The sequence below is a fragment of the Sorghum bicolor genome, chromosome 4, assembly GCF_000003195.3.
Source record: "Sorghum bicolor cultivar BTx623 chromosome 4, Sorghum_bicolor_NCBIv3, whole genome shotgun sequence".
NCBI classification, from domain to species: domain Eukaryota; kingdom Viridiplantae; phylum Streptophyta; class Magnoliopsida; order Poales; family Poaceae; genus Sorghum; species Sorghum bicolor.
The window spans coordinates 3890807-3909621 of record NC_012873.2 but is presented as its reverse complement, the minus strand read 5'-3'; the positions used below and the strand labels follow the sequence as shown (position 1 = coordinate 3909621).

The 18815-nt window shown below is 46.1% G+C and overlaps 1 protein-coding gene across 1 annotated transcript; it reads right to left on the bottom strand.

The window, feature by feature from the left end:
• On the bottom strand, positions 2889 to 5323 carry LOC8074663 (probable leucine-rich repeat receptor-like protein kinase At1g35710). Its single transcript, XM_002451531.2, has one exon. The coding sequence runs from the start codon at positions 5321 to 5323 to the stop codon at positions 2966 to 2968; it is 2358 nt and encodes a 785-aa protein (XP_002451576.1). The 3' UTR covers positions 2889 to 2965.

The following is an 18815-nucleotide window of genomic DNA, read 5'->3' as shown; positions in this document are numbered from 1 at the left end:
CTTTAATAAGCAGACATATTCATCTTCATGGAAATTTAAGGCCATCGTGTTTGCCTGGACCAATGTGAATCGAGTGCCAAAGTTCAGTTACTTATTAAATATAACCTATATGCATGAATCATTGTGCTGCACTATACAAAAAGCTATTTTTAGAGTCTGCTCCACCCATGGCTAGAATGTTTTTTCAGGGTTGTTCTATCCAACTCTATGAACTCAAAACCTCAAACCTCGCGTTTTCATTCCTTAGCACTCCCCCCACCCCAATAGAGCCACATCATGAGCATAAGCATCTTTTAAATATCATGTTTTTTCAAAAACTTTCATACAAAATTCTTTATTTTTTGGGCTGTGTAGTGTATGCTCAGATGGTCTGGGAATCAATATGACGATTCAGCAGTACATAGGTTCAAACTTATTTAGTCTGAACCTGTACGGTTCTATCAGACAACACGACATGTTCCACCGAATGGTGTGCCAAAATATCCCATGCACAGAGTTGGCATGTCCAGTTCTGCTCGCCCCTAGACCCACATGTCATAACACCTATTCACCTCTCCACGAGATGGAGACGTCAGAGCACTCCTCTTCACTCTCACACCCTCTCTTTCAAACACACACACACACACACCACATTCTCTCTCGTTCATCTCCCCCCCCCCCTCTTCTAGAGCACCACACCAAGCAAAAGAAGAGGATTTGGAGGGGAGGAGCAGCAAGATGGTGGCCATGAAGACCCATCCCCAAGAGCTTGCTTGTTGGAGATTGGGGATAGAATCCCCTCTCTCTAGCAAGAAAAGGAGTAGGAGCACGAGTTGAGCCTCACTCACACCAAAAGGAAGCTTGTGCTAGATCTTCTTCACTTCCCTTGTAAGTACATCTCGAGCACAATCACAGAGAAACCATAGAAATCTAGATCTAGCTAGTTTTCACCTAGAAACTCTCCCAATAGGTGTTTTGATATCGCTGTAATATAGCTCAATGCACCTAGCTAGATGTGACCTAGAGGACCTTAGGAACATGTTTACAAATTGACATCAACATGCTAGAACCCTAGGTATGAATTCCAGATTTGAACTTCTAAGAAACCTGCACAGCAACAGCATTCTTATGAACAGTTCGACCATCACTTCCGGACGATCCTAAATTTTAGCCACATGAGGAACACCCAGATCTGATGGTATTTAAGAGTGATCCAACCCGTTAATGTTCAAGTCCAGATATATCCCTCCCCATTGTCGGAAGTTCAGAACCAAACAGATCAAGTAAATAGCGATTCCGTTTCAGATACTGCTATGACTCATTCCCTTTGCACATCCACTAACGGTGCTTCAACCAAACAACACCTATATAAGTAGGTAAGTTTAAATTTGAATTAAACTACAAAAAAAAATAGTAGCTTCACTTTAACATGTTGAAAAAACTTCGAAATAAAAAGTTCATGTATTTCTACACTATAAGTAATGTTTTTTTTTAAAGTAACGTTTTCACTTACTGTCTCTGCACACGATCAAGAAAAAAAATAAAACATATGGATGAAGCCGCGGCTAAATGGATTGAATAGCAAATATCAACGTACCTTAGATGTTCAAATCTAGATTCTAGACAAGGAACCAATGAGATGACCTGAGCAACCCCAATTAAAACTGAATGTTCAAAAGGGATTATGTCTATGTCATCTTAATCAGCTACAGCATACTAGAGATCCAATTACAATTGAAGTCGGGTGGATTGTAATGTTTCCCTTTTTCTTCCTAGCAAGAACACAAACAAATGTGTATGCAACGAATGGTTAAAACAAAATATACGCTGCGAAACAGTGATAAATAGATAATTGCAGGATGAAAATGGCGCATCACTTGTAACTGCAACAAGGGTGGTAATTACCTCTATTTCTGCAAGTTGGAGTACTGGAACTAGTTCATGATATATTCACAGTACTGTTATATCATATCATGGCACGATGTTTGACTCATCTCAACAACCAGCCCTTCCATCTGCAGTTCAGGGAAACAAGCAATAGCAACCAGTAACATATCGTTACAGTAACCCTCATATGGTCCTGCATTTCATCACAAATTTCAACTGCAAGGATACTTTGCACCTCAACAACCCAGGCTGTGTATCAACAGGCAACACCCTCGCCTTCTGTCCATGCTGCTCCACCAATCCCAACAAATACAGAGAAGAAAACAAAGACAGCATGGAGATGGTCATATGACTGAAACAATGAAAAAACATGGTAAGTGTGGCATTGCGGACAAATTTCATACCTATGTCATTGAGTGAAGATCCCTCCCTAATAAGTAGAGAGACCAACCTGCGTGTCCTGTTTCACATCATTCTTAAACAATCTGCAAAAGAAGCAAGATTTCTTCCTCTTCCACTGGACAGTCTGCAGCTATATGGCCTTTCTCGCCACAATTAAAGCATGCCTCTAGCAAACTTTCCCAAAGGTCAACATATACAGGTGTAAGTTGATCGTAAACAAAAGCAACATGTCATCAGTCAGCATATGTCAGGGAGAAAACATAAGAAATTCACTCGGAACTTAAAGGAAGCTTGCTGCAAAACTATATTAGCAAATACAGGGATATCTCTCCATCATGAGCGAGCACTGATTATCGGATATCAGTTCATTCCTCTGCCTCCTGGGTGCCACCAACCTGAAGCGGATGCTTCAACAGCTTCAGTTCTAATGCAGGAAAAAAAGTTCCACATGGCCACCTACCTCCAGAAATGCTCCATCCAATACCAGCATCTATTATTGTAAATTATAATTTTCTCTGGTGAAATGCTTGAGTTTCGTGGGTAATGAAGTCCCAGTTTATTCGTTTAAAAAAAGATTCAACAACAGATTCCAGTAATAAACCTCAAAATGCAATAAACCCTTTAACCTCAAAATCGATAATCAGGTGATTCCCTTGTTATAAGTAACTTAACCCTATGGCCTTATTTATATATGGCTTTACAGGTAATCAGGTGGTTTCTGTCCAGCTTCTTCCAGTTTTGCAGGTGCTTTCTCCTTGCAATAACTTATCCAGTAATACACAAGACAACCAACAAGGACTGCAAACAAGACTACCTCAAATCCTAAGAAACCTGCTGCAATAAGTTCTCTTTTTTTCTTGTGGTGCCATGAAGAGGGCCTGCTGGAACTTTGATTGCAAGGCGGTATGATTTGCTTGAGAGCCTTTCCAGAAGATATTTGACAATCCAGCTGGTTGTAAGAATAGTCAAAGGTGTCCAGACTCCAAAGGTGAAACAAGCCCGATGGAATCGAACCAACAAGCTTGTTGTGTGACAGATTGAGCTTTTGCAGACTGGTGAGCTTGCTAAAAGTTGCCGGGATGTCTCCCGCTAGCGAGTTGCAGCTAAGATCAAGGAGGATTTGAAGGTGCACAAGATTCCCAATATCAGCTGTTATTGGACCAGAAAGATAGTTTTTGCTAAGATCCAGCAACATTAGTGATATGAGCTGCCCAATTCCCTCTGGCACTGTCCCCGTGAACCTGTTACTGGACAGATCAAGTTTTTCCATATTGGAGTTGTTGCCCACAGGAATTGGCCCCGAAAATGAATTGCCACTCAAATTGAGGCTGAATAAGTTCAAATGACTCAATTCCGTTGGAATTGTTCCGGTCAGTCTATTCCCAGCCAAGCTAAGGTCCTTGAGGTCCTGCATCTTCCCGAACGAAGCCGGGATGCTGCCCGATAAATTATTTCCGTCGATGCGCAATTGTTCCATAGAAGTGCAAAGGCCCCAATCATCTGTCAACTGGCCGGTGAAATGGTTACCGGACAGGTCAAGGTATTTCAAGCTGGTATGGACCCCAAACACCTCCGAGATGTCTCCGTTGAAGTGGTTCCCCTCTAGTTGCACCCGGCACAGCTTGGTGCAGTTCTTCAGGCAAGGCGGCAGCTTTCCAGTGAAATTGTTATGTTCTGCAGTGAGGTTATGCAGCGCGAATCCATCGCAGAGGCTCCGGGGCAGCTCGCCAGAAAAACTGTTGTTGGCGAAGATGGCTACGACCAAGTGCAACCCTGCACCAAGGTCCGGCGGGAGAGTGCCATTCAACTTGTTGTTGAACAGTTTGAGGTACTGCAGGTTCCTCAGGGAGCATATGCTGGCTGGCAGCTCGCCTTCAAGTTGGTTTGTATTCACGTCGAAGGTCCGCAGCGCGGACATGTTTCCGATCTCTGGCGGGATCATACCAGTGAGTGTGTTGGCGGGGAGCATCAGGCTTGTTAGTTTCTTTAGTTGGCCAAATGAACTGGGGATCGGCCCCGTGAGTGAGTTCTCCGATAGATCCAATTCTCGCAGCTGCTCCAACTCGCCAAATTCCTGTGGGATAAACCCGCTGAAATTATTGCCAAATAGGTAAGCAATCTTCAGGTCCTTTGCCTTTCCGACCTCAGGTGGGATGTTGCCGGTGAACAAATTGTATTGGACTTGGAATGAGATCAGATCGGGCCAGCTCGCAAACAGAAGCCCCGGGATATCACCAGTGAGCATGTTTGATGAAATACCGAACTCCTGCATCTTCTTCATTCCGGCAAGCGACGGTGATAAGGCCCCGGAAAGCTTGTTCCCGGAAAGATCCAGTAACCTGAGCAGCCTAAGATTGCCAAGCTCCCGTGGTACAGTGCCCACGAGCCCAGCACTCTTGATATCAAGGTGCTGCAGCATGCAGAGCCTGCCGAGAGCAGAGGGGAGCCACCCTCCAAGGGGGTTCGAGCCAAGCACCAGCGACTTGAGCTGCAACATCGAGCCCAAGAACTCGGGGACGCCGCCGCTGATGTTGTTGAAGCCTATATGCAGATCCTGGAGTGCCATCCTCGCCAGTGACACCGGTATGGGCCCCGTGAACGCGTTGCCGGTCAGGTTGAGGTGCTTCAGACTCTTTGGCAACGCATCTGGTATCGGCCCTGTGAACGCATTGCCAGAGAGGTCGAGGTAGCTGATGCCACTTCTCCCACGCACGAACTCCGGCGGTATGGCGCCACCAAGGTTGTTCCCGTGAAGGTCAACAGCCGCCAGTGCCGGGAAGGCTGCGAGGTCGAGCGCTAGGCCGCCATTGAGGCCGACATTCCCAAGTCGAATTGACGTGACGTGGCCGGCCGCGTCGCAGGTGACGCCACGCCATGCGTCGCACGCCCTGGAGGTCTCTGTCCAGGTGGAGAGTGCTACAGGGTCGCCGAGACTCCTCTTCCACGCTAGCAGCGCGGCTGACTGCGAGGCTTGGTAGTGGTGCACGGTCTCGCCAGCGGCACTGAGGGCCAAGACGAGGAGGAGGCGCGTGGCAGCGCCTAAGAGCGAGGGCATTGTGTTCGCCGAGTCTTCGTCTTCAACGCCGCGGGCGACGCGCTGCTAGGGCTCGAAGCCGCCGCCGCCTCCGATGTTAGGGTATTGGGCCTATGGGCCGTGTACGGTTTTCGTCTATGCTGGGCTGAGTATGTGAGTGGCGTTGTAAGGCGGACAGCGTATATAAGCTGTGCTTGCCGGGTTGTAGAGATATCGAAGAACAGAAACCTTTCCCCCTGTAACAAACTCGTAACCGTCGTGGTCGAGTTCCAACCCACGGAGTCCCGCCGTGTTCCTTCTGTTCTTCCTCAATTCGTGCTTATCCCAGTCTCAATTCCTCTTCAGCTATCTTAGAGCATAACATTTGGTAATCGGAGCCGATTGATTTGGGGAATTTTTTTTTTCCCAAATCGATTCCCTGGCGCCGAAGAAGCGTAATCCCCCGAAGTACCAGGTCGAGATGGCGGCTTCGGTCGATGACCTGAAGACGACGATGCAAGAGATGGCGAAGCAGTTCGCCGGCTTTCAAGAGATGATGTCCACCTCCCTGGACAAGTTGAGTTCGCTGGAAGCCTGGCGCACCACCGCGCAAGAGTCCATGGAGACGCTGCTCAAGAGGACCACGGACTCCACGGCACGGATCGACGACACGGCGGCGCGGATCCAGCGATTGGAGTTCCGACCTCCTCCGCCTCCGCCTCCGCCTCCACCGCCACCAGTGCAGTGGCAAGCTCGTGAACCGCCTCCACCGCTTCATCCTCTACCGATCGCGGGGATCGACCTCAATACCGCGCCAGGCGCCTCGTCAAGTATGGCGCCACCGCGGGTTGATTCGCCCATGGGGCACGGCGTGGGCGGAAGCCTCCTCGGAGCGCTTCCGCCTCGTAACGGCAATGGTACGCCCATGAGTTTCGCCTTACCACACCATTGTTCTGCTGAATCTTCGCATCACTCTCCACCTTTTCCTAAGATGGACTTTCCAAAATTCGATGGATCTGACCCGCGTCTTTGGCGTGAACAATGTGAGCTCTATTTCGAGGTCTATGCCGTCCACGAGACGATGAAGACGAGGTTCGCAGCGCTCAATTTCAAGGGCGCGGCGGCTGTGTGGCTGCAGACGGTGCAGCGTCGAGGACGAATTGCAGATTGGGGCAAGTTGGTAGAGATGGTGCTCACGAAGTTCGACAAGGATCGCTATCAGGTGTTGCTGCGACAACTGGATGCCCTGAAGCAAACCTCCTCTGTGCTGGAGTATCAGACTGAGTTCGAGAAATTGGCACATGGAATCCTGCTGTACAATCCAGAAATTGATGATACTGTGTTTGTCACACGATTCATCAGTGGTCTTCGGGAGGATATCAGGTCTGCAATCTTACTTCATCGACCGAGGGATGTGGATACAGCAAGTGCCCTGGCTTTGATCCAGGAGCAGGAGATTGGATTCGCTAAAGGCAAGTCCTCTGGGCGGGATTTCACCAGAGGGGTTCCTCGTCCAAAGATGGATACCTCAAAAACAAGCAGTGGGGAACAAGATTCTAGAGTTGATGACAAACTGGCCAGTCTCAAATCCTTCAGAAGGAGAAATGGATTGTGTTTCAAGTGTGGTGAGAAGTGGAGCCCGGCCCATAAGTGTCCTGCTCATATTTCTCTGCATGTTCTTGAAGAGATACTGGATGCATTAGATATAGTGGATCCCCAAGAAGACGAAGATACCGATGAAGAGATATCTGAATCAGCTCAAGAAGTGTTAGCAGTTCAGTCTATTCCTACAACTCAACGTGCAAATCGGCAAACTCTGAAGCTATTGGCACAAATTGGCAAACATCATCTCTTGGTCCTTGTTGATTCAGGCAGTGTGGGCACGTTTGTCAGTGAAACTCTAGTTAACCATCTTCGGTTACCTACTGTACAATGTGATGCTACTACCTTTAGAGCTGCTGATGGGGGATTGATGAAGTGTGATCAAAAGGTGCCACAATTGAAATGGTTTGTGCAGGGTCATACTTTTGTATCTGATGCTAGAGTGCTTCCACTCAAGTGCTACGATCTCATCCTTGGAGAGGACTGGCTGGAGGACTACAGTCCATTATTGATTGACTACAAGCTGAAAACAATGCAATTTTCTGTGGATGGCAAAACAGTCAAACTACAAGGTGTGATTGACAACATCAAGGAATGCAAACCTGTCAGTGCTGCAAAACTCAAAGGGTTACTGAAACAGGGAGCTGTGTCACATTGTATTCAGATGATTCCACCTACTGTACATGTTGTAGACTCTATTGAACCAAGACCTGAGTCCCAGGAACAAATGGCTAACATGCCTAACAGTGTGACAGAATTGTTATCTGAATATGATGCCTTGTTTGCTGAACCAGCAGGTTTGCCACCACAACGAATTGTTGATCATAGAATTCCATTGATACCTGGAGCTCAACCTATCAAAGTTAGACCATACAGATACTCTCCTATACAGAAGACTGAGATTGAAAGGCAACTGAAGCAGATGCTTTCTCAAGGTGTAATTAGGCCTAGTACAAGCTCTTTTGCTTCACCTGTACTCCTAGTGAGAAAAAAGGATGGAACATGGAGGTTTTGCATAGACTACAGACATTTGAATGCAATCACTGTCAAGCATAAACACCCAATGCTAGTAGTAGATGAGTTATTAGATGAGTTGGCTGGATCTAGATGGTTTACAAAACTAGATTTCAGGTCTGGGTATCACCAAATCTGCATGGCTGCTGGTGAAGAATATAAAACTGCATTCAGGACACATAATGGACTATTTGAATTTTTGGTGATGCCTTTTGGACTCACAAATGCACCAGCAACCTTCCAAAGTTTTATGAATGTCATATTTGCTGACCTATTGAGAAAGGGAGTCCTGGTATTTATGGATGATATTCTCATTTATGCAAAGACACTGGATGAACATGTGGCATTGCTTAAGAAGGTGTTTCAGATACTGAAACATCATCAGTTCTTGATAAAAAAGTCCAAGTGCTCATTTGCAACAAATACTGTGGAATATTTAGGCCATGTCATTTCTGCTCAAGGTGTGGCCACAGATCAATCTAAGATACAAGCAGTGAGCATCTGGCCCACACCAAAAACAGTGAAGCAACTGAGGGGATTTCTGGGTCTCACTGGTTATTACAGAAAGTTCATTAGAAACTATGGGTTAATAAGCAGACCACTCACTGATCTTTTAAAGAAGAATGTTCAGTTCATATGGACATCAACAGCTGATGAAGCTTTCAGAACACTGAAACATCAGTTAGTCACAGCTCCTGTTCTGGCTATACCAGATTTTGCAAAACAGTTTACAGTGGAAACTGATGCAAGTGACTGTGGCATTGGAGCTGTACTCATGCAGGACCAGCACCCAGTAGCATATTTTAGCAAAGCTTTGGGACCAAGAAATCAAGCCTTGTCAGTATATGAGAAGGAATGTATGGCCATATTACATGCAGTAGAAAGATGGAGATCCTATCTACAGCATCAGCCATTCATCATAAGAACTGATCATAGGAGTCTACAGCATCTGACAGGACAAAGACTAGCAACTAAACTCCAACGGAAGGCAATGATTAAGTTGATGGACCTACAGTACACCATTCAGTACAAGAAAGGAACAACCAATGCTGCGGCTGATGCTCTATCTAGAGTGGAACATGATCAAGAGGTCCAGGCTATTTCTGAATGCATTCCTACTTGGGTGCAAAAGCTTAAGGAAGGCTATGAGGAAGATGATCAAGCTAAGCAGTTGATCGCGGAATTAGCTATTGCTCCTGACAGTCACCCAGACTATACACTACACAATGGAGTGCTAAGGTTCAGAGGACGAATCTGGGTGGGGAACAATCGCACTGCTCAACATCATATACTGATTGCCCTTCATGACAGTGGTGTGGGTGGCCACTCTGGGATCAGTGCTACCTATGCAAGAGTGAGACAAATCTTTGCTTGGCCAAATCTCAAAAGTACAGTTCAAGACTTTGTGAAGCAGTGTCAAACTTGCCAGCAAGCAAAAACTGAAAGAATCAAAACACCAGGACTACTACAGCCACTTCCAGTACCTCAGCAGGCATGGGAAATTGTCAGTCTTGACTTTGTCGAAGGTTTACCAGCATCTGATCAGTACAACGCTTTGCTTGTGGTCATCGACAAGTTTACAAAGTATGGACACTTCATACCCATTAAGCATCCCTACACAGCCTTACAAATTGCTCAGTTATTCATGAACAATGTCTACAAACTTCATGGATTACCAAAGACAATTATCTCTGATAGAGACCCAGTATTCACGAGTGCAGTTTGGCAGCAGTTGTTCAAATTTTGAGACACTAAACTGATGATGAGTTCCTCTTACCATCCGCAAACGGATGGTCAAACTGAGCGCTTAAATCAATGTGTTGAGGGATTCCTACGATGTAGAGTACACTCTTGTCCACGCCAATGGAATAAGTGGATTTCTGTGGCAGAATTCTGGTACAATACCTCAGTTCATTCAGCCCTAGGTAAATCACCCTTTGAAGTGCTTTATGGATATACTCCTCGGCAGCTGGGAGTAGCAAATCTTCAGTTATGTACTGTGCCTGATCTGGAACAATGGCTCACTGATCGAGAACATCTTTCTCAATTGATTAAACAACAACTACTCAGAGCACAGCAGAGAATGAAATCACAGGCAGACAAACATAGATCAGAACGACAGTTCAAAGTTGGAGATTCAGTGTTCTTAAAGCTTCAACCTTTTGTTCAGTCAACAGTGGCCAGCAAATCGAATCACAAGCTATCCTTTCGGTTCTATGGTCCATTCAAGATACTTCAGCGCGTCGGACAAGTTGCTTATAAGCTTGACTTGCCAGCAGGAGCAAAGATTCACCCGGTGGTACATGTGTCACAGCTTAAGATGCATATCCCTCCGACTACCTCTGTAAGTACAGATTTAGCTTCAGTATGCTATGAAGTAACGCAGGAAGCAAATCAGCAGAAGGTGTTGGCTCGTCGTTCTATCCTGCGTGGTGCCAAGTTGGTTGACCAAATGCTCATTCAGTGGGATGGATTTCCATCAGAACTAGCAACCTGGGAAGATGTTTCCCTTATCTCTGATGCTCTGCAACTACATAACGAGTGAGTTGCTGATAAAGCTTGAGGACAAGCTTTCGTTTAAGCACGGGAGTATGTTAGGGTATTGGGCCTATGGGCCGTGTACGGTTTTCGTCTATGCTGGGCTGAGTATGTGAGTGGCGTTGTAAGGCGGACAGCGTATATAAGCTGTGCTTGCCGGGTTGTAGAGATATCGAAGAACAGAAACCTTTCCCTTCCCCCTGTAACAAACTCGTAACCGTCGTGGTCGAGTTCCAACCCACGGAGTCCCGCCGTGTTCCTTCTGTTTCTTCCTCAATACATGCTTATCCCAGTCTCAATTCCTCTTCAGCTATCTTAGAGCATAACATCCGGCGAGTCACCAGTGACCGCGCTGCTCGTCTACCCCACCGCTGCGCGCTGCTAGTAGGGCTCGAGGCCGCCGCCTCCTCCGGTGAGTCCCCAATCACCGCGCGCTTCTCGTCTACCCCGCCGCCGCGCGCTCCCATAGCACACCGCCGCATGCTCCCATGCCGCCCCACCGCCGCGCGCAGCAATGCCAACGGCGCGGGGAGGGGAACGGCCGGCAGCGGCGTGGAGTTAGAGCGCGGGGAGGAGAACGGCGTCGGCGCGGAAGAACGCGAGGAGAAAGAGCAGAGCGCGGGGAGGAGGCCGGCGACGGCGCGGAGGAGGAGCTGGGCGTCGAGGAGGAGTGTAGCACGGAGAGGAAGAATCGAGACAGTGACGGGAGGAGTAGCTGAGCGTGATGACTGATGATGAGGAAAAGCTGGAGACGGACCGTAATGGGAGAGGTCCCTTTCATTTACGGCCTTGTTTGGCCTTGTTTAGATAAGGCCTTGTTTAGTTCACCCCGAAATCTAAAAAGTTTTCAAAATTCTTCATCACATCGAATCTTGCGGTAAATGCATAAAGCATTAAATATAGACGAAAACAAAAACTAATTACATAATTTATCTGTAAATCGCGAGACGAATCTTTTGATCTTAGTTAGTTCATGATTAGATAATATTTGTCAAATAAAAACGAAAGTGCTACAGTAGTAAAATCCAAAAATTTTTCGGAACTAAACAAGTCCTAAAAAAATTGAATTTTAATATTATATCACTTTCGTTTTTATTTTAACAGTATTATAGCACGCTCGTGTTTATAAATATTCACGCAGATGAATAACAATCTACTGATACGCTGAATAGGGGCTTTGTTGTTGCATTGGAACATTCAGGGCTTCAATGTTTTCATAGATCATAAAATATTTTCAAGTAATATTATTATATATTTTCTTGGTAGATAAAAAAAATTATTAGCGTACAGAAGTTTTACGTAGTTTGATACTCCTATGCATGTCAATTTCTATAAACGAGCCCAAAGCTTAAATAGCACCAGGTGATAGAATCAGATTACTGCCACTACCCTGATTAGATCCCTATGCACAATTGCACACGTTATTATTAGCTATTATCAGTGTGTAGTGCGAATGTGAGATACTGCTACTGCAAATAAACTTGACGTATCATGCTATCCAAAATCCACAATCTCAAAAATGTAATCATGGCAACGCCACCAGACTGTCAATTCATACATACATGAAAAGGCTCTAGGCAAGTATCCAAGAGCAACTGATAAAGAATATTGGCGTCCAATGTACCCTTTACTTTAAATCTGAGAATGAATTTTGGCTTTATTTTTGACAGTATAAGAATGCCAGCTACTATGTGACTCAGGTGAGATAATTCAACTTACCAAAAAAGCAAGAGAGCAAACCAACCTGATATGCTAATGGCATCCATGTCAGGGAAGTCATCCTGAAGAAAATTCAGCACATCATGCATGTCCTTTGAGACCATATTCATTTTCATGGCGTCCCATGTGCTGCATCTGAATCTCATGTCCCCATCTCGCATTGCAACCCTTGCAGGCTGACGAACCTGCTCGACCTGCTCATGTTTCATAGTTTCCAAACAGTTCAGCCACCATGTCAAGCTAAATAATCCCACACAACCTTTGTAGTTTTGGAATTCACCTGTTGAAGACCATGGGTAGAGTGTCAAAATTAGCAGGGTCCTCCAGGAATTCCTTGAGCTCAGCTGCGCGGCATGCAGTCTGGAGGCAGGTGACAGGGACAGCGCCGCGGATGTCCATCCCACAGCACAATGCTGGTTGTGTGGCCCAACTTGGTGATTTCCTTGCAGCACAGGACAGTAAGCCTGCGATGTGACCCTTCAACTGATTCCAGCTAAGATCCCTGAAAAACAAATTAAGCAAAGATGAGCACAAGAGAAAACTTGCTCAATTCTCCTAAGCCATTCTTAAATTACAGCAGACCAATGATTCTAGGTAACTTACAGCAGTCCAGATAGTTCCTAAGCTGAAGATATTGGTAATAAGAGTGCCAAGTGCACCTTGCCTTTCTGTTTCTAAAACTTCTACTTCCTCAGGGAGCAATGTGAAACAATGTACCTGACATAATTCACCATCCCACAATAACTTGCACTTATCATGCAGAACAGTCATTGAGTGAATCAGGCATTGAACCTTCATATTCAACATTGTTCAGAGTAACATTATTCAAAGTTATGGCTATGACCTTGTCAAATTTCCAATTCACTAAAACTTATACTCTAGTCTCAGCAACAGATATGGCACCATTAGGAAATTCCAGAAATTCCATGAATTTTAAACCCACTATTCTTCTCTGCAACTTCCAGTCAGCATCAACAAAGCAAACAGTGACACAAAGATAAATATCATCATTATAGTTATCACCAGTTTCTTTATACCTCCGCTTATCAACAGCAAAACTCAACCCCCCCCCTCCCCCCCCCCCCCCCCCCCGATGTTTCAGATATGAGTACAGAGTACCCTTTTCCCTTCCAATAAAGAGTCATGACATCTCGGTCTAAAGTTGAGCAGCTTATAGGTTAGCGAATTAAGACGAACAAAACGCTGAGCCTGAAAACCACTTCGTTCAACAAGTGAAAGCAATTTTTTGTTTTTTCTTGTGTTTTGCTGTAAGTTGGAACACTATACAGCTCGTTTGCTAGCCTACGGGCTGAATTCTGTAATAATTGGCCTGATTCTATCGGACGATAGATGAAGCCGGATATAAATTATCCTTTATCTAAAAAAAAGTAGTAGTTATTCACATGGTCAAGGCTCTAGCACCATTGAGATCAGGACCAGCATTGCTCTCAGCATCTGAATGAAAAGACTCCAAGAGATAAGTGCATCTGTTACCAGAGTCGGCACTGCCACCATCTCATTTCAGTATCCAGAAGCCTTCCCAAATGTTAGACTCATCAAGACTCCTTTCTCCTCATCCTTGTCAAGAAACACCTGATGTCCATCATCGCTTCTATTACCTACAGTCGTACACAAACATAAATCTCAACAATGTCTGCTGCACCTTTTGTAAATTTCAAAACCAAAAAAACATAATAGAACCTAAAGCAGCAATGGCATTGTTGTAGAATATTTTACAATATTAACTGTGCCACTAAATCTACACAAATGTACAGATTTCAGTACGAACAATTCACAACACACATAAAACAATCCATAAAAAATAATGAAAGTACACATGTATGCAAACTTTAAAATGAAAAGCAGAAATTAGCCACCACCAGCAAGCCATAAAACGACGAGCCTCTTTGTTCTTGCTGCAGATAGGTTTAACATTTTCTGGCATCAGGTACGTACGTATTTTTACCGTCTTTGTCATGATCTTTTTTTTTTTGCAAAAATACACCCTTGCTTCGTCAACGAGAGCGCATGCTCCAAGGTCCAATAGTCGGCTAGATATCGGACTATCTATTCTGCAATATGAAGATGATATCATTCTTTTCATGGAAAAATAATCTTGAACAAGCTAAGAATATGGAGTTGTTTCATAAGAGTAAGGTTTTTTGTTTTTTAGTAGAGATAGCAAAATCTTAATATAGATATTTTACTTATTTTGCATAGGCTTTGTTAAGTGGAATTAGAGACTAAGTTTAGAATAGAAGTTTCTAGAAGCCTAAAGATTTCCAAATAGGCCGACTGAAACGGGCTGGCACGGGCCCGGTGCGAAAAAGCCCGGCCCTAATCCGGCCCTAGCCCGCCCCAGCCGTGCCCGGGCCTGGCCTGGCCCGATACCGTGCCCGTGCCCGGGCCGAGGAAGCGGCCCGTAGTGCCGGCCCGGCACAGCCCGCTTAAACAGCCGGCACGGCTTGTAGCCGTTGGATCGGGGGGCGTTGAAGGAGAGCCCTTCGATCCAGGGCGTCGGCCGGTCGGCGTATATAAGCCGACGTGCGGCCGTCCTCCACCCCAAACCCTAACCCTAGGTCATTTCGCCCTCTGCCCCTCTCGCCGCACGCTGACACGCCGCTCTCTGCTCTCGACTCGCTCGCTGCCTCGCTCGTCTTCCTCGCGCCGCTCTCGTCTCCAACTCCATCCTCCCTCTCGCCGCCGGGCACCGGCCCGCCGTCTCAGTCGTTGGCCTGCTCGTTTGGAAATCTTTCCCCTGCTCCGCCGTGACCATGGTGTTCTCCGGCGGGTAAGGGCCGGTGGCATCCGTCTTCCATCTCCTTGTCCCCCTCTCTGTCTTCAATCTTAATCTTCTCCATCAGCATCAGATCTGCCGGTTCAAGCCGTGATCCTCCATCTGCTCCCTTCCCCGTCGCATCTCCGTCTTCTATCTATCGTTCACATCGCCGGCAGCGGCCACCTCCGGGGCTCCGGACTCCGTTGAGGTACCGGAGGTGTGCCTCCGGTCCATCTCGTCCTCGTTTCCGGTGCTCCGGCGTTCGAGGTAAGCAAAACCCTAACCCCAAATCCCTAACTCTAATCCCGTACCCTAGCCTAACCCTAATTTGTGTTCTTTGATGCAGCCGTCGAGGAACCGGAGACGGCAGAGATGGCTCCGGGCATAGCCGATGCCGATGAAGGGGAGTTTGACCACACCCAGAACGACGAGCTGCGGATGTGCGGGTTAACCGGGGATGACGAGGATGACAATGTCGCCGATGACATGAACGAGCTATTTGGCCGGTCTGCTGCTGATCCCCTTCCCGGTGACCAAACTGGGGTCCCGATCGAGGTGGATGGTGCCGCCGATCCTGATGCCGACGGTGGCGACAGTGAGGTAGCAGGCTCCAATCGGCCTTCTACCTCTGCTGTCTGGGAGGATTTTGAGAAGCTTTTCAAGAAGGTGCCAGGTAAAAAAAACCCCGTCAGGTATGCTTCTATTTGCAAACACTGCAAGAGACGATACTCTGCTTATTCTGCTAATGGAACTGGGCATCTTACTCGACATATTAAGGTATGTGTTCGGCGTCGTGAGAAGTGTCGCATGTCTCAAACTCATATAGGTTTTAATCCTGATGGAACTGTTAGAAGCTGGAGTTACAATCCTGACCTTGCTCGTGTTGAGCTTGTTCGTATGCTTGCTAGGCTAGATTTGCCCTTAATGATTGGTGAAACAGACGCGTTTAAAGAATTCATTAAAAAGGCTCATAATCCTGCTTTTAATCCTGTGTCTAAGCAAACAACTGGTAGAGATCTGTTTAAGTACTTTAATGCCCAACGTGAAAAGTTGATTGCTTGTTTGCAAGATAATGCTGTGTCATCTGTTGCTGTTACCTCTGACATTTGGTCTGGAAAGGCCAAAGAAGATTATCTGTCTGTTGTGACTCATTTCATTAATGTTGATTGGCAATTAGAGAAAAGAGTGCTTGGTTTAAGGTTGATTGATGTCTCACATAATGCTGATAACATTGCTGAGCGTGTTAAAACTGTCCTTGCTGAGTATGGTATACTCAACAAGGTTTTCTCTGTGACTTTGGATAATGCATCTGCCAATAAAAATGCAATGGATAAATTGAAACCTATACTGAAAGAGTATTTAGGTGCTGATCTGTTTTTGCATCAAAGATGTGCTTGTCATATTATTAACCTGATTGTTAAAGAAGCATTGGTTGCTGTTACTCCTCTCATTGACAACTTTAGAACTGCAATCTCTTTTTTGAACTCATCTAATCAAAGAATTGCTGCATACAAGAGTTATTGCATTGCTTCATCTGTTAGACCTAGGAAGTTCTCACTAGACATGGATGTGAGGTGGAACTCCACCTACCTTATGCTGAAAACATTGTTACCTCATAGGAGTACTTTTAGTACTTTTATTGAGGCTAATTATCCTAGAGCACCTGGTGGTCCTTTCCTGTTGACTGATGATCACTAGGAAATGGCTGAGAAGATGTTACAATTTCTGGAACTGTTTTATGACTCTACTGTTGCATTATCTGGTGTGTACTATCCTACTTCTCCACTTATGATCCATCATATTGTCAAAATTACTATTCATCTGCATAAATATCAGCATGATGAGCATCTGAGATCTGTTGTGCAGTCCATGATTGACAAGTATCACAAATACTGGAAGAACATACCTGATCTTTACTCCATTGCATTCATACTGGATCCAAGAGCTAAGATTAAGGGCTTTAACAAAGTCCTAAGAAAGTTTAATTCTCTTTTTAATGTTGGTTACACTAACACGCTGTTGGACACTAGAGCTCTTCTTTTCAGGATGTACAACAGGTATGATGCAATGTATGGCTCTGTTAGGCTCAAAAGGGTTGTACCTACATCCCTTTCTGGTAAGAAAAGAACAGCTTGGGCTGACATTTATGATGATGATGAGCTTGACATTGGAGCTGGTTGTTCTTCCCTCCCTTCTAATCTTGATGAGTCCAGGGGTGTTTCTGCCACCTCTTTACTACATGCAGCTTCTGCTTCTAACTCTAGTGAGCTTGCATCCTACTTGGACTCTGACACAGTCAGCCAGTTAGATGATGAATTTGACCTCATGCAGTGGTGGCATGAGCACAAGCTTACTTATCCTGTGCTTTCTGTTCTTGCAAAAGATATCTTTACTGTGCCTGTGTCAACCATTTCTTCAGAATCTACCTTTAGCACTACTGGCAGGATCATCGAGGAGCGTCGCCGGAGGCTGAACCCTGAGACTGTGGAGGCACTTACCTGCATCAAGGACTGGGAGAATGCTGAAGCAAGACTGCAGCACATGGTGGAGGACAAGTACCTTGAGGAGGCCTTTGAAGCTCTTTATCTTGATGTTGATTAAGTTCTCCATTTTTGTAACAGTTATGTAATAGCTTGGGACTTGGAACATTTTGGTGGCTGGATGCCTGGATGGATGTAATGAACTTATAAACTATATTAGGAGCTGGTTGTACTCTTTTTTTGTTAGGGTTTCTCACAAGGGTGAGTTTTACCTAACAAGTTTTTAATGAGGCAGCCATTGCACAGCTCCTACTTTAATTAGTTTTAGTTTCAAATTTGTCTGTGTATTCTTTGCTTTTCTGTGCAATTTCTGTTCTTTTCTGGTAGTTTACAAATACTATAAATTTGCACTGTGAAATTTCAAGTTGAATGAATATATAAAGACTTGTGAAGTTTTAGTGCCAGGGCCGGCACGGGGCACGCTGGCCCGACGTGCTGGCACGGCACGTTTGGCACGGTCCTAGGATTTTAGGGCCGTGCTAGTGGCTGCTTCCCGGCACGGTGGCACGGCACGCTTCTTTTACCGTGCCAGCCGTGCCGTGCCCAGACGGGCCATGCCTAGCCGTGCTAGGGCCGTGTAGTGCCGTGCCGGCACGTTTGGAAATCTTTATAGAAGCCCAATTCAATCCTCTCTGACCGGCCTTTCTTGTTGCCAGAGCCTTGCATTGCTTTTTTTCATGATCGGGTTGAACCTGTATTTCATTAAGAGGTGAAGAAATAAGGTACAACCGTACAAGGACCCAAAGTAGGCGGCGAGGGCTACCAAACCAAGATCGACGAACCCCTAAACAATGTACCTCGGTCGCTGTCAACTGTCAGCGTCGTGGCGTGCGACCCCGACGAGGAAAAACGCAGCGCCACTCACGCGAAGAGTAAGAGGAAGAGTCCAAAACCGAGAGCTGGAGAAGCAGCACAGCGACGAGACAAACAAGCAACTGACGGTACGGTACGGTGCCCAACGCGACAATGGGCGCCCGTCGTTGCCACCGCCTCCCGTTTGCAGCCTCCGCCTCCCAGTAGATGGTTCCGATGCATGCTACCTACTACTTGTATGTATATATATAAAAACTAACACCAGCGAAGGCTTCAGGTCTCACATGCATCGCCGTCGTCGTCGTCGAACGCAGCCGACCGGCGACGATCTCGCATGGTGAGCACGTGGTTTCGTTCTCACTGCATTTTGTGCTACCTAATACCTATATCAGTTTGCTAACGCGCGCGTCGGCGTTGTTGCGTGCGCGCACGGTGCACGGTGCACGGCACAAGCAGGGCCTCCTGCCGCTGTTCCTCCGGGCGGTCGCGAGGCTGGCGGCGTGCGTGGCGACCCGGCCGGTGTCCGAGA